The following is a 15,533-nucleotide window of genomic DNA, read 5'->3' as shown; positions in this document are numbered from 1 at the left end:
CTTCTCTATAGTGAAAAGCATAGAGAGGTTACATTACTGACCTCAGCCACAAGGCAAAAATAAGAGACCGGATTAGACACCCAGGTCAAGTCTCTCAACTGGATTCCTTAACATTTTCTTTTTGAGGATCTTCAGGAAAGAATTATACTCAGAAGTAGTAAGAATAATAGGTGATAATTCCTCTTGTCTGCCTCTGCATTACTCATCAAGTCTAAGATAAAGCTATATAATATGATAAAAATTTCAAACACAAATTACAAGATACCCACCAATAAATGAAACATGTCGATATCTAATATGCATGGAAGGTCTCCGTGGTTGTCACCAGGCACCAATGCTAATGTTTAAAGAAAAATACATGAGCACATATTATATGTCAACGTAAGTATTAAATTATTTTTAAAATGCATATAATCTACTTTAAATTTATTTTTTGCAAGCTATATAGGAATTCATGAGCTAGAACTTGTATATAAGACAAACAGTATTACCAAAATATTTCTTTCAAAATGGAGGGAAGTTTCACCACTAAAAACAAAATTACAGAAGATGAGAAATTATCATAACATATATGGTACATGTATTAATACTCACATGCAAAAAGTTTACAAAAGTGTCCTTGTACCACTGAAAGTGATGCCACTGTCCAATGTGCTGCAGCAAATCTTGTTAGTGACCTAAGACAGTCATCCTGAAATAAAGAGACGACAAAATTAACAAAGAAGCCAGCATATGAAGTAGTTCTCCTCTTTCAGGAATGTTAGTTCAAAGCACAGCTAGTTGAAGTAAAGCTGGATGCACAATGAAATCTCTAGATGGTATGGAACTGAATCTATGACATCTTTAATGGCATGTCTCTAACATGGAATGCATGGAATGGAGAACATCTAATTGTATGATGAATAAAACAAGGCTATCTCCTGTTACCATGCTGCTAGTTCTCTATGGAAAAGTTAAGAAGGACACATGTGTCAAGACAGACAGCAAACAAAAGAGACTCCCAGGAATGTGATGCAGTATTTCTTTATATTTAGTCTATAAATATTCTAAAATGTGGGAAACACTTCAAATACTGGGGAAACTACGTGAAAGAAGATGGTTATACAAATCAGGGTGTCTGTAAACATCAAAAACTGTTATGGAGACTATGTAGGAACAATGAGAAAACTCTTAATGTAAAGTGAAGAATAGAGTAGAAACAAAACTACATGTAAATATCTATTATAATAAAGTATAAACATGCTAATGAAAAAGACAGATGGGTGATTGATGTAAGTTTTTTCTTCCTGCTTAATTCTCTATTTTCTAAATTTTTTGTAATGTTTGGTTCAATAGATATTGAGGACCTACCATACATTAGTCTTGGTTTTGAAGATCTCAAAATGAAAACTCACCCCCCCACCCCCTGCTCTCAAGGAGCTCACAGCCTTGAGGGTGGGAAGGAAAAGAAAAGCGGGGAGGGGACAGCTAAAGGAGGCAGTATCACAGATGAGGTATACCCCACTTCATGGCTCAGAAATTTCCCAGGGAAGGCAAAGCTTGAAGAACTTCTTAAAGAGGAGTCATTTGCTTAGGGCACTTGGGCAGAGGCAAAAGTCTGGGATTAGCATTTGGGGACCAGTAATGATTCTGCAATCCTGGCCCATGGATTTGGGGATTGGCAGGAGGTGAGTGACAATGGAGAAGTAACATTTAAGAGATATGATCAGGGTTACTTTTTAGAGAACCTCTCTGATAATATATTAGGAGAGAGTGAGATTCAGGGTAGAGACAGTTACAATAATCTAGGCAAGAAAAGATATAGGGGCTGAACCAAATCAGTAGAAGTAGGAATGGAAGAACTAGGACAAATATGCAGGAGAGAAATTCCACAAACTCTGCTGATCAATTGGATATGAACATCCAGACCAAAAGATGCATCCAAAAGGACTTGCAACTTTCTGGCAGGCTTGGTCACCTGGATGGACAGTGGTGACATTAACTAAGACTCTAAATATAGGAAGAAAAATTAATTTGGATTGTTCAGTTTGAGGTATCTTTAGGAGATCCAGGTGAAAAACTGGCACTGAGATAATAGATCTGGTTTAGAGATAAACAGGTGGGAATCATTTGGATATAACTGGAATCAGAGACATAGATGGGGCTGACCAGGGAAGAGTATCAGATGATTGAGTCATGGGCCAAACTCTGGGGGTTTCAAATAACATTTACAGCACAAAGGAGGGAAAGTAGACTGAGAAGGAGCCGCCAGAAAGGCAGGGAGAAAACCATGAATGTCACAGAAATCAAGAGAGAAAATGAGTTTCACAAAGAAGTAGTTATCAGAATTAAGTAAATACAATGTCAAATAAGGGCTGAAAAATGCCCACTCACAATGATAATGAGATCATTTGGTGAACTTGGCAAGAGGTGTTTCCGAAAAGTGAGAAAGTGTTGGCGAGGGGTGGTGGTGGTGAAGCCAAACTGCAGGGAGTTGAAAAGTGAAGAAATTGGAGCCAGAGTATACATTATTGTTTAAAGACGTTTCGCTGTGTATAAAATTTCTCTTAGGATGTGAAGTGAAATTAAAAACTGTAGGTGCTATTTATCTGTATTTAAACATTTTTCATTGCATGGTGAAATAAGTGAAATATGCTTTAAAATCGCTTGCTTGGTCATAAAAAGGAATGGAAAAGCTAGGGTGATAGAAGATATATTGAGGGCAAGAGTAAGAGGAATAATGGAGCACATTTGTGAACAGGGCAAGTGCCAGGAGTGAAAGAGGTAGAAGAAGGGATAACTGATGGAGAGGGGATGGATTCCAAACAATAGATGGAAAGATAAGCTACTTTACCCGGAGGTCCCTTATCCTCTGATATAGGAGGGAAAGGTCAGTGGAGAGGTATGTAAATTTGAAAAGCAGAAGTCAAAAAAATAGAATGAGTTCGTCTCTAATGGCTATATACTTAAAAAAATTAAATTTCTCTTATGAACGTAGAAAAAAAACTTAGATAAAATATTAGTAAATCAAATATAATCATATATAAAAAGGATACTCTACATGACCAAGTTGGGATTATTTCAGGAATGCAAGGTTGCTTTAACAATCAATATAAACAGATTACACAAAATCATATTAGCAGAAAAACAGATGAAGAGCTGACAGTGTGCCAAAGAGGTAGAGTGAAGTACACAAAATCAAGAAAATGTGTAAGAACTGCCTTAAAAGCCAAAGTAAACTCTATTCTATACATGTGATTGCCTTTTCAATATCAGCATACTTATCAACTCTTATTTACTGTAGCAAAAGAATGTCACAGTCAATCCATCATGTATCACAGTTAAGAATACAGGGTACTGCTATTCTGCTGATTTACCACGAAGATACAATTCAGGGCAGTTTTAATACCAGGTCTACTCCTAGATATTCCAATTTAATAAGTCAAAGTGACCAGCTATTTGTATTTTTTAAAAACTCCAAAGAGTTAGGGCTCTTACATCAGTGGTTCTCAATCCTGGCCTCGGGGGTGGGGGAAGCTTTTTAAAAAATATTAATGCCTGGGGCCTATCTCCAGAGACTCTGATTTAACTGACCCATAGTAGGGCCTAGGCACTTTTAAAAGCTCCCCAGGTGATTCTACGTGAATAAAATTACATGCACTTTTATGATTATAAGTTTGAATGGTAAGTAGTAGAAGCAGCTGACACTAGCTACATTGTAAAAATTAGCAAGCTTTAATTGTATATTCCTTCACTTTTCTAGGCATTAAATGTACTGTTTTGAAATTAATTTGTACTTATTTACATGTTGCTTATAATGGGTAGTCAAATGTGGTAGAGAGTATGTTCTGATCTCTATTTCCAACTACGGCACTAAACATTCAAGAACAAGCACTTTGTTTTTAGTTCCCCATCCCCCCATTTTTTCACATGTTTAACCAAAAGAGATGAAGTCTATTTAAAAGAAAAATAATGAAAAATTAAATAAGAAACATTACGTCTCCAGTGTTGTTACAGAAAATGGGTTTTACCGCAAAAGGAGTGAACCTATGCTTAAATAACCACTTCAGGTTTTTTGGATTAAAAAAAGCAGAACAACCTAATTTCTACTCCACCATTCCATGAATTGAGTAAACTGATAACTTACCAGTCTGCAAGGCAAAGGACTGAACAACGGTTTATCTTCATCATTTAAAATTCTTTCTGAGGATTAAAAATGGTAAAGATGGTAAATTTTATGTTTTGTACATTTTATTACAAGTTTAAAAAAAAAGTAAAAAAAAATTCTTTCTCCCGAAAGCACAATATTGTCAGGTTTTGAAATCTTTAAGTCATTTCACAAGAATTAACTCTGGATAAGAAGTAAAAATGAGGAAATATTCCCTTAACTGACAAGAAGCTATAACCACCATTAAAATGAGTTCTCTGCTGCTGTGGTTAATTTATAAACCGTCAATCTAATATTCTGTCAGCACACTACATTTCCTGCTTCAAAGTCTTTATATTATTTGATATTGTTGCCCACATTAAACATCTCTGTTTAAATACAGGATTCTACACACAACTCATGTCAATGTATGCTTGAGATTTAAAGACACAACTGAATCTCTTACCTATGCTTTGGATGGTGTACGCACAACTACCCCAGCACATTATGGGGACACGGGGATCCTCTTCATTGGGATGAACCTTTAGTCCCACCTTATAAGTAGCAGTTCCAAATGTTGTTAGCATTTCTTTTATGCTTTCAGAATAAGGATTCCTGAAGTGAACATGTACAGGATTAGCTCAAAACAATGTGCTCACATCAATCAAAGGGCTCAGTTTCTTAACAGCTATTTTCTATGTTGGAATTGAACCACTGAAACTACCTAAAGATAGTTGTATGAAAAGGGGGAATGAAAGACATGCAAACGGTCCCTGCCTGAGAGGGGTTATGCTCTACTTGGGTTGGCAGCAGTGACGCACAGGCCTGAAAACAAGCTATTAGGGTGAAGGTCTACACACTGAACTATTGGATCCTGGACCTCTTCCCCATCTCAAGAACATCAGCAATGTGTACCTACTGCCATAGATTTTAGTTTCTCCAGTGAAGAATTCTCAGGAAAAGCCGTTTTTACACATTGACATTTGGGGGTCCCAAGCGAAAGACTGGCCGGGGCCTGATCACCTCGTGAGGCTTATAGGTCAGCAAGCTCCAACCTGCCCACCAGGTATCCAGTGAGCTTCTTAGTGCCTTGTTCTTGAAGTCACCCAAGGACCAATAAACATTTAAGAAAAGAATCAAACATCAAAGACATAAACACCAAAACAAACAAGCAGAAAAAGGAACTCAGGGAAAACGGAGACAGGGTAGAAAACAACCAATTTATAAAAAAATTCGGGGACTTCCCTGGTGGTGCAGGGGTTAAGAATCTGCCTGCCAACGCAGGGGACACGGGTTTGATCCCTGGTCCAGGAAGATCCCACATGCCGTGGAGCAACTAAGCCCGTGTGCCACAAATACTGAGCCTGTGCTCTAGAGCTCACGAGCCACAACTACTAAGCCTGTGTGCCACAACTACTGAAGCCCATGGGCCTAAAGCCTGTGCTCCGGAACAAGAGAAACCACCACAATGAGAGGCCCACACACTGCAACGAAGAATAGCCCCTGCTTGCCGCAACTAGAGAAAGCCCGTGTGCAGCAGTGAAGACCCAATGCAGCCATACACACCTACATAAATAAGTAAGGAGATCAGTCCAAGAGGGCCAAGAATGAACTAACAGTAGGACTACCTCAAAGAATGGAAAAACCAAGAGAAAATTATCTAAGGAACAAAATAAAACATTCCCCAAACTGAAGGATATGAATCTTCAAAGAGCCTGTTGAAAACGTGGCGAAATGAATGAAGACTCACATACCAAGGAATATCACAGAGAAATTTCGGAACATTGGGAATTAATGAGACAATCACAACAGTTTCCAGAAGTAATAAAGTTACAACGGAACAGGAATCAGAATGGTGTTAATTTCTCAGTGGGTGCTAGAAGTTAGTTAACACTGCCTTCAAAATCTAGATGTAAAGTTACTTCTAACCTATAATTCTATACCCAAACCATCTATTAAGCATATGGATATAATAAATGTATTTTCAGACATGGAAAATTTAACACCCAGGCACCTTTTCTTAGGAATCTGCTGAGAGATGCAACATGAGGGAGTAAATTAAGAAAGGAAGAAGAGGACTTCCCCAGTGGTTAAGATTCCGCACTCCCAAAGCAGGGGGTGTGGGTTCAATCACTGGTCAGGGAACTAAAATCCTACATGCCACAGGTGCGGCCAAAAAAAAAAAGAGAGAGAGAAGTACAAGATCCAGCAAACAAGAGGAGCAGGGCTAGGGGAAGTCTTAGGGTGACAGCTGTGCCCTGTCCTGATTGGCATGGGAGGGCAAAGGCTGTGGGAGGAGGGCTCCAGGAAGGAAGATCATTTGATGAATCTGAGCACTGATAGCTACTGCTAGCCATCTGACAGGTCTACTGCAATGTTTAGGGGAAAAAAAAGTATTATATACAAAGAAAACCAAGTATATGAAAAAAATAAGGTAATTATTAACCACAGGAAAACAAAATGTATAAGAAAGGAAAATTTACCACACAACTTATCAGTAGAAACAATTATAATATAAAAACTGACAAATGATTTAACCAAAAATTGTGAAATTATAGGTAGACTGGCGAGGAATAGTGAATAGGGTAGAGGTCAAAGTTGAATCCTAAATTACTAGTCAACAGAAAGATACTGTTTAAAAAAATGATAAATCAAGACACAGCTGATTAAGCATTTTAATTAGAAATATGGAAGTACGTAGCAGAAGAAACAAAATGACAGGACTGGGGATAGGGAGGAGGAATGTGAGAGGCACAGGACTGATGTTCTTTCTGTTTAAGCCCTCCAGTAGTATTTTTACTGAGTAATTTAGTATTTGCCAGGCACAGCTTCCAGGTAACGTTAAATGTATTGTCACCTTATCTTTATAACACTTATGAGGTAGATATTATTATCTTCCCTTTACAAATGAGGAAACTGAGTGAGGTACAGAGAGGTCAAGCAATTTGCACAAAGTTGCACAGCTTATAAGCAGTGGTGCTGGAACTGAACAAAAGCAGTCTAGCTCTAGAATCTGGGTTATACCTTGTAACTTACTGGCTATGGGTAAAATTAGGCTGCAAACACTCTGGTTTTGGTCCTGAGTTACTAAGAGGTTGATGGGGCCATAAATAGAAAACAGAAGTCAGAAGGAAGCATGGGCTTTGGTGGGGGAGCTGAGCACCTTAGGTTTAGATGTACTGATGAGGTGTTGTCAAGGAGAGCCAGATCAAGGGGTGTAGGAGGGAGTCAGGAACACAGACTAGGAGAGGTTTGTGAGAATTAAACATGCCATGTAGTTCATAGGTTTTTATCAATACACCTGCAGTAAATATTCTTAAGTCTCAGAATTCAAGATCAGTGTCCTGTAACATTTTGCTCCCTAACTTGACAAACAATATTCTTACTAACTGCTGACTTAATTTTTCATTTCAAGTGGGCCAAATTTAAAAGGAATAATATACTCACTTAGGATGAAAATCAGGCCTAAATCCTTCAGGGAGCTGCAATTCATCCACATTTTCTAAATTCTTTGATAAGGCAGTATCTACAGAAACAAGCATTTTATACTATTATTCTTTAGTCCACAATATTTCTATAAATTTCAGTCACAAATTTCATTCTAAATTTAGGTCAAAGAAATTTTAAAAAATGGGAAAAATTCCCATTAATGAAAACCAGTATAATATACATTCAAAGCATGAGAAACACTATTGCTCTGGATGACCTAGGTACCTTCTTCAGTCACCTGTGCTTCTCCTCAAAGTAAAGCCACTGGAATGTAGCTAGGGAAGGTAAGAAAAGGAAGAGTATGCCGTTTTGTTTCCTTATAAACCAATGGTATAAATTCTGCTCAGACTGTTTTCCCTCAAGGTCGGAAGTGCAGTGCATGTCTATCAAACTTGGGAAGCCTTTGGTAATGCCAACAATATAGTGAGTCAGCCCACAGAGAATAAAGCCAGCTCTTCCATACTCAGTTACATCTCCCCGACCCCCAGAAGCTCTTCAATAAAATGGGGGAGTAAGTGAGAAGTATTTATCATAAACTTCACATGAGCTTGTGTGTTTTCAAGGAATAAGGAGTAATGTAGCAGATTCAAATTTAGTTCATTAAGACAAAGAAAATTAGAGAAAGTCAAATTTTAAAGTGACAGGCTTCATTTTTAAAATATTTTAAAACAATTTATTCTGAAACTATTTCCCAATGGTTTCAGACGTTAGGGAAAAATGAAAGCAGGTTATCAGAACTTACTAGGAGTATTTTCTTCTTTCCTAAGAACCTGTAATGCTTTTATTTGCTGAGATATTGTTCTAATCCACTGAGTCAGATTTGGTTGGTCTGAAAAATGTAACCTGCTAGAAAAGATTATAGAGAGTGTTTAGTATTCTGTTGCTGCTTAGTTTAAGATACAAAAAAGACTCCTTAAACGATCACAGGTATATTTTAGACACACTTCAAATATTAAAAAAACAAAAAAACAAAAAAAAACCTAGGGGAAAATTTGTTGCTTTTTAAGAAGTCAGAATAGGTATTTACCAATGGAAATGAAAATACATTATTCATCAATATGATGCTGATAATTATTAGCACCATATTGAATTATCTGTCAAATATTTCACTTTTTCGGTACTGGAATTTATTAGTATTTCTTAAATATCATAATCACCACACCACGGACACTATTTATTGAGTGCTTATTATATTGCAAGCCCTTAGTTATGTTGTGAGCATTTTACAGTATTATATTTAATCCTCAGAATCTTTAATGAAATAGGTTATATTATTGTCCCCATTTTACAGATGAGGAAACTGAGGTTTAGAGCTATGTTACTTGACTAAGGCCATATATGGGACAGATGTGGCATTCAAACCCAGCTATATCAGACTCCACAGCCTGTGTTCTTTTAACAAATGTGCCATAACTGACTCTCCTGGGAAAAAAAGCAAAATCTGAACCACAAAAGTGATTGTTTTCTCCTTACATGCAGAGAATTCTTAATCTAACAATGACTAATTTCTTTACCAGTTCAAATGCAGGTATAAGTCAGCACCATGATATGCTTTTCTGATTAAAATGCATGAGCTTACATGCACATCTAATGGTATTTTAAGAACACTGTGTAGTAGCATAGACTAAGACACCATGGTTTTAACTCCTAAAATTGAAGAGAAAAAAACTGACCCTGCTTTATTTAAACCCAAATAGTAGCACAGAAATAAACAGATGATTCATATTCACAAAACTCAAATTAGTATTTGTGAATGTAAGACAGACACCATAAACTGAGTAACAAAGGTCAGGTTTGAAGAGGAGACACTATCAAATTCATATCTGAAATGAGTATGTCTAATACTCCTATTAACTAAAAGTGCACTAAAATTATGAAATGACAAAAACTTTGCATTTTAAATACACTAACAGATTTTCACTTTTTGGCCCAATTTTTGAATTGGCCAGTAAATTGCAAAAAATTATATTTAATTGTTAGTATGTTCAAAAATGTCCGTTTGAGCTGCCCCTTCTCCCCCTATCAATTTACTGAGCATCTCTTAAAACGTATGAGGGAGATATTTAAAGTGGGGTCTTAGAAATAAAGGAGACAGTTTTCATGAACACATGGGAACTTTATATCCTTTATAGTGCTTACAGGTGACCAAGAAACTGTTAAATTTTAGCCTGTTCCTTTCTAAAAACCAAAATCATATTTCATAGGTCAGCTAGAAGAAATAACTAAATAAAAAGTTTGGAAAGTACCTGGAAAACATTATGCATTTACCTAGAGTGATCTCCTCACCCAGCTGTTGTTTATTATTTCATTACCTTCAAAGGAAACTAGTTCTTTGATATAAAGGTTTTATGAGCCAAAACTTACCTATTAAAAATATTTCTTGGAGGAAGCAGCAGAGGAATAACAGTATTACTCAAGCATTCACAAAGGGGACAAAGGAATTCTCCATTTTCTACATCATAGCTTGTATGTAAGCGTAATCTCTGTTGCCTTCGCTGTTCTTTAGCTTGAACGGAATCAAAATACCTTTAACAATTAGAAAACATGAGGTATCAAAAACAATGGTAATTTTTAAAAATGAGAGCCACAAGCTTCAACATTTTAAATAATTTGTTTCCACAAAAAAAATCTAAAAATTAAAATCTTGAAATGACCTGAATTATTTTTAACAGTGATACTCTAATTTTGAGTTGATGTAATTACCAAAATGGGTTAAGAGTTCTAAAACAGGAGAATCAAAAAAAGACTGCCTTGCAAACAATCATTCACAATGTAGCATATTTCTTGGTCCCAGTGCTCTGCGGTTACTCCCCCAGTGCTGGTGACTACTTACTAGGGGCAGTTCATAACAACTCCCTGAGCAGAGCACTAGAATAACAGCACTGATTTGTTGGTTTTGCGGAAGCATAGAAAGCACCAAAGTAGAATAAGTTTGAAGTTATCCCATCTTAGCTCAGGGAGCCATGACAATCTTAGGAACTAACCAGACAAGCACTACCATCTTCAGAATCAAGAGCTGTTCACCCTGGACCCAAAGAAAGACATATTTCTAGGGTTTATACCACTGTAAAAGTCCTTTACTTCATCTAGTCTGTTAGATCCCCACATTAAAAAATACATTTGATATACTATGAAGTTTCTAAGTCACTCCTTTAAATGTAATGACAAAGCAAATTAATTTTGTTATTTATTAGGCAGTAATACGGAGTTTTCTTCTTCAAACATCTTTAGTTCTTTCTCCCTTTTTCTAGAATGGAATTTCCTTTATTAAAAAATTTAATTTTGAGCCTTTGGATAAGCTTCTCTTGCCTAATATTAAGAATATAAATTACCTTTGCCAACAATGGGCATGCATAATGTGCCCACAGCTACCAGTGTGTGTTCCACAAGACAGATCAGGGTGCATGAATAATGGATCATATTTTTCTGCATTATAAAACAAACAAAAAACAAAGCGAAAAAACAAGCATTTAATATTCCTATAACAAATGTACAACTTTAAACTGTGAAATCCTTACTAAGGGCCTGTAAACTTCAAATGATATGCTAGTTTATTCCTTTGATTTGAGATACCAATAATTTATGCAAGACCCCGGATTATTCAGAATACAGGACTTTCTAATTTTCATTACCCTGAGCAAGTTAATGAAACATCCCTGAATTGTTAACTGAAACTGGGATCCCATATTTAAGTACATCTAATCTTTTGAACATTTCACATTTTCAGGGCACTGAGAGACTCCTATTCCCCGAAAATGCCCTGAGCCTGAGGTAAAAGGGATATTCTTCAGGGAGAGGTCTTTAATACCTTCAGGGCAGCTGGGTCACAATGATCTCTAACAAAAAAAGATGTCCTGGCAGTAGAGGAGAATCTGCCTAAAAACAATCATGCAGAGACTAGCAATAATTACTATACCAGAGTCAAAGCTGCAGCAAAATATCTGGGACAGCAGCCCAGACCAGAGTAGGGAAAAACAGGCAATTCAGACAGTCTTCTGCTCTGGTACTAATTTTTTATATTTAAAGGAGATGAAAAATGAAGACAAACATAAAGTGGGTAGCTGGCTTCTTTGGGAATTCTTGAATTCTCTACATAAATTAGTATAATCTTAGAAATTCCCTAACATTAAATTACTCAAGTTTCAATTTGCTTTATATAATAGAACAGTACAAATTTCACAGCATAAAGAAAATCTTTTATGACATAAATTGTGAAAGCATTAAAAAAATCCACTTATAGCCAAGTACTAAATACAATTGGTATTTTATCTTTATCTTCAGCCTGGAATAAAATTTGTAAATCGCCTAGTACAAATGATCATTTCTTAAGGTGAAGCTGACCAATGTATCTTAACTAGGGTGCTTGAGAGCCACACTGTGAAGACTTTCATTATAGAGAAAAGGCAAACTTACCAGTGGTCTCTCACACCTCCTTCCAATCATACAATGTGAAAAGCACTGGCTAAATTAAGTGCTTTGGAAATTAAAACACAGTTCCTACTCTCAAGAAGTTTACTGGTATCATTGAGGCATATGCACACATAAACAAATGTAAGAGTAGAAACATAAAAGTATCTGCGGAGGACACAATAAGGTGCAGCCCAGAAGCCCCTGCAGGAATGAATGACTTACTCCCTCAGCTGTTAGAAGAGAGCACTCAACTGTTATCCCTCTTTAAGGGACTTTGCTCAGGGTCACACTACTTTGATCAAGGTCACACCTCTTTCCAGAGGTAGGCCACAACCAGTCACTGATCAGTGTCAGGGTATAAAGACCTAGCCCCCTTGCCCCAAGTTGGGACACCTCTGAAGGGCCATTCAGCTCCAGAGATCCCATGGGGTTGGTTAAGGTCTTTTGGGGACTGCATCATAGCTCAACTTCTCCCTTTGCCCAAACCTGCTTCCTTCCCCTCCATTCCACGTTGATCCCAAGACTCTCCTGAATAACATCCTGCACTGCATGGTAATCTCTATCTCAATAATCTAAATGAGAATCTGGCTCAAGGACAGCTTCTCACAGGGGTGACTCACACCACTGTTAGATCAAGGGATTCCACTGATAGATCAAGGGATTCCACCCTGGATCTATCCATGAGATAAAATAATTATGGAGATAAAATAGTTATTGTTATTTAAGTGTCAACTAATTATTGGACTTTACAAATGTGAAGAATGGGAAAGACTGTTAAGTACCAAAGTAGTTAATGAAACAAAGAACAGCTTTCTTTTGAATCCCTGCTATTTATCAGCTGCGTAATTCAGGCATAATACTTAACCTTCTGGAGTGTTTCCACATCTGTCAAGTGAGGAATTCCTGTCTAAGTTACCTGCTCAAGATACCACCAAGCCTACAGTTACTATTAGGTTAATAAAATCTCTGTATATCACCTACCATACTATGTGGCAGTCATTATTAAGAGGGAGGATGAGGATATAGCTATGGCTTACCTGGATCCTGAATGAATTTACTTCTGTTTTTAGATAATACAGTTGATCTCTGAACAAATGCTGCCAGGACCATTGCCCTGCTTTCCACCTTGACCTCTTGCTCTTCTTGACACAATATACAGGTAACAAATTGTCTTTGTTCAGGGACCGGAGTCTGTGCTGGGCCCAATGCCGTACGAGTCGTATCTGAAACCATAGGGCTGGAATAAAAAGGTTAGGAGTATAATTAATGAGCCTAAGAAGTTTCTATAGAATCATAAAACAGTAGATTCTAGGTAAGTAGAAACGTATTTAAAACACGCAGTTTTTTGTTTTTTTAAAAAAATATTTATTTATTTGGCTGTGCCGGGTCTTAGTTGCAGCACGTGGGATCTTTGATCTTTGTTGAGGCGTGCGGATCTTTAGTTGCGGCATGTAAAGTCTTGGTTGCAGCATGTGGGATCTAGTTCCCTGACCAGGGATCGAACCCAAGCCCCCTGCATTGGGAGCGCAGAGTCTTAGCCACTGGACCACCAGGGAAGTCCCTAAAACACACAGTTTTGATGACTTGATTTGAGAGATCCAAGTCTTTCATATGTATCAAAACCATCTCCTTCAATCCTCATAGCAATCCAATATGCAACACATAAGCCAGACACGAAGTTAACTGAGCCCAGTGTATTCATTCTTTTATGAATCTCAAGGGTCTTCTGTATAACTTACATTTTAAGCATACATATGAATTCTCTTATCTATAGTCAAGAGACATGCTCATAATCATATGCTAATAAACTCAGATTTCTAAGATTAAGTCCTCTAACTACAAGGCCACAAAATTTATCAACTCTTCTAAGTTATTCTATGATTAAGTGTACTTATAAAGAAAAAAAACCAAACATCTTCCTCAGTTGAGAACCATGGTCAAGAGTTTCAAAAATTGTGATTAATTTTTACCTATTATCAAGAACAGCAGAGATAGAGGCATCCAGTTCTAATGTCTGCTGAAAGAGTTCTTTGTTCTCATCAATAAAGTGCCGCTGCATCTCAGACATCTGGGCCATGATCTTTTCTCTGCGCAGTCTGGCAATCTCGGCTTTTCTCTTCCTCTCAGCTTTGTCTTTGTCTCTCGAACTCTGAAATTACGCTTCATTTAATTAGACCATTAGAGGCTAAATGCATATTTTTTCCCCCAAAGCAGAAACATCTTTATTGTAAATACTAATTAAAAACTATTCTATAATCTCACTTTTATAAACGAAGAGCAAAGATTTCTTAATCAACCTAACATGTTAAAAGAAAAAAAAAAAAGGCAGTCCAAAAAGACAGCTACAAAAATATAAACAAATGGTGGCACACTTCTTGGGATTTACATGTTTGTGAATAACATCAACTACCAACTTAATGCAGATAAATTTAATTTTTTATAGTGAGCTTGCCACAATTTTTCAGCATTACCACACTTTACATCTTATACCTCTTCCATTATGGTTCCTTCTGTCTCTGCCACAGGACTGGTGGATGAACTCTCCCTTATCTTCTTAATAGCATTAAAAGTCTATGAAAAAAAATATCGTTATTCTGAAGCTATGAAACATTATAAAAATTTAAAGATAAACATTTAATATTTCTCACAAAAAGCAGAGTGATGCAGGAAATTGTACCTTTAATATCCACTTAATCATATCTTTGTGGACTTCTAGGTAGGGAGCATTTTGTAGTGTTTCCAGCATAGCTAGTATGCTAGGAGAGTTGTGTGGTGCTTCACCAGGTTCTGAGGCAGAAGAAAAAAAGGGCACACGAACAACAGCTAAGACTTCATAGTGCTTATTACTGTGCACAAGAAAATACATGAAGTTGCTTATAACATTTGCCCATCATTTGATTACAGCTCAACTTAGAAATTTTCAATACCTCTCGAAATGTGACATATTTGTATTTTACAAACAAGTTGTTAACAACTAGAATGCTTTAATCATTCAAAACTGACATCTTACACCAAATGATTATTTTAACATAGCCTCTAGCAAAATCAAATAAAAATCCAGCTGAAGGGCTTCCCTGGTGGCTCAGTGGTTGAAAGTCTGCCTGCCGATGCAGGGGATGTGGGTTCGTCCCCCGGTCTGGGAGGATCCCACATGCCGCGGAGCGGCTGGGCCTGTGGGCCATGGCCGCTGAGCCTGCACGTCCGGAGCCTGTGCTCCGCAACGGGAGAGGCCACAACAGTGAGAGGCCCGCGTACCGCAAAAAAACCCAAAAAACAAAAAAACACCCAGCTGAAAGGTCTACCTGAGATTTTACAAGTCTAAGAAAATGAATCAGGATTATAGGAGTCCATGTGTATATAACATGTATCTATTTGTTTTGACCTTTTCTCTAATGAAAACCTAGATTCAAAATAAAACAAATTTCTTCCTCTATGGATTACTTTATTTTGAGAAAAAGACATAAAAGTCTATTACTCTCAGGAGTACATTTAATACAATATTAGCTAA

General features: G+C 37.1%; 2 protein-coding genes across 9 annotated transcripts in view; one reads left to right on the top strand and one right to left on the bottom strand.

The window, feature by feature from the left end:
* TRERF1 (transcriptional regulating factor 1) overlaps positions 1-15,533 on the top strand; it is a 572,147-nt gene that overhangs the window by 181,065 nt on the left and 375,549 nt on the right. The window lies entirely within an intron of this gene.
* Positions 1-15,533, bottom strand: part of UBR2 (ubiquitin protein ligase E3 component n-recognin 2) — a 115,760-nt gene that overhangs the window by 19,634 nt on the left and 80,593 nt on the right. For 5 of the 7 annotated variants that reach the window (XM_060162901.1, XM_060162895.1, XM_060162898.1 and 2 more), the window contains 12 exons: positions 14,703-14,812; positions 14,516-14,596; positions 13,996-14,174; positions 13,063-13,262; positions 10,948-11,041; positions 9,980-10,141; positions 8,358-8,461; positions 7,574-7,652; positions 4,593-4,741; positions 4,127-4,182; positions 595-691; positions 270-337 (listed from right to left, as the gene is read on the bottom strand). In XM_060162901.1, the coding sequence (XP_060018884.1) occupies positions 270-337; positions 595-691; positions 4,127-4,182; positions 4,593-4,741; positions 7,574-7,652; positions 8,358-8,461; positions 9,980-10,141; positions 10,948-11,041; positions 13,063-13,262; positions 13,996-14,174; positions 14,516-14,596; positions 14,703-14,812 (1,379 nt within the window). Of the gene's footprint in view, positions 1-269; positions 338-594; positions 692-4,126; positions 4,183-4,592; positions 4,742-7,573; positions 7,653-8,357; positions 8,462-9,979; positions 10,142-10,947; positions 11,042-13,062; positions 13,263-13,406; positions 13,587-13,995; positions 14,175-14,515; positions 14,597-14,702; positions 14,813-15,533 lie in introns of those variants that run through there. The other 2 variants (XM_060162896.1, XM_060162900.1) reach the window with 2 other exon arrangements.

The sequence above is a fragment of the Lagenorhynchus albirostris genome, chromosome 10 (genome assembly GCF_949774975.1).
Source record: "Lagenorhynchus albirostris chromosome 10, mLagAlb1.1, whole genome shotgun sequence".
Classification (NCBI taxonomy): Eukaryota; Metazoa; Chordata; class Mammalia; order Artiodactyla; family Delphinidae; genus Lagenorhynchus; species Lagenorhynchus albirostris.
Note: the sequence above shows the minus strand (reverse complement) of the source record. Positions and strands in the feature narration are given on the sequence as shown.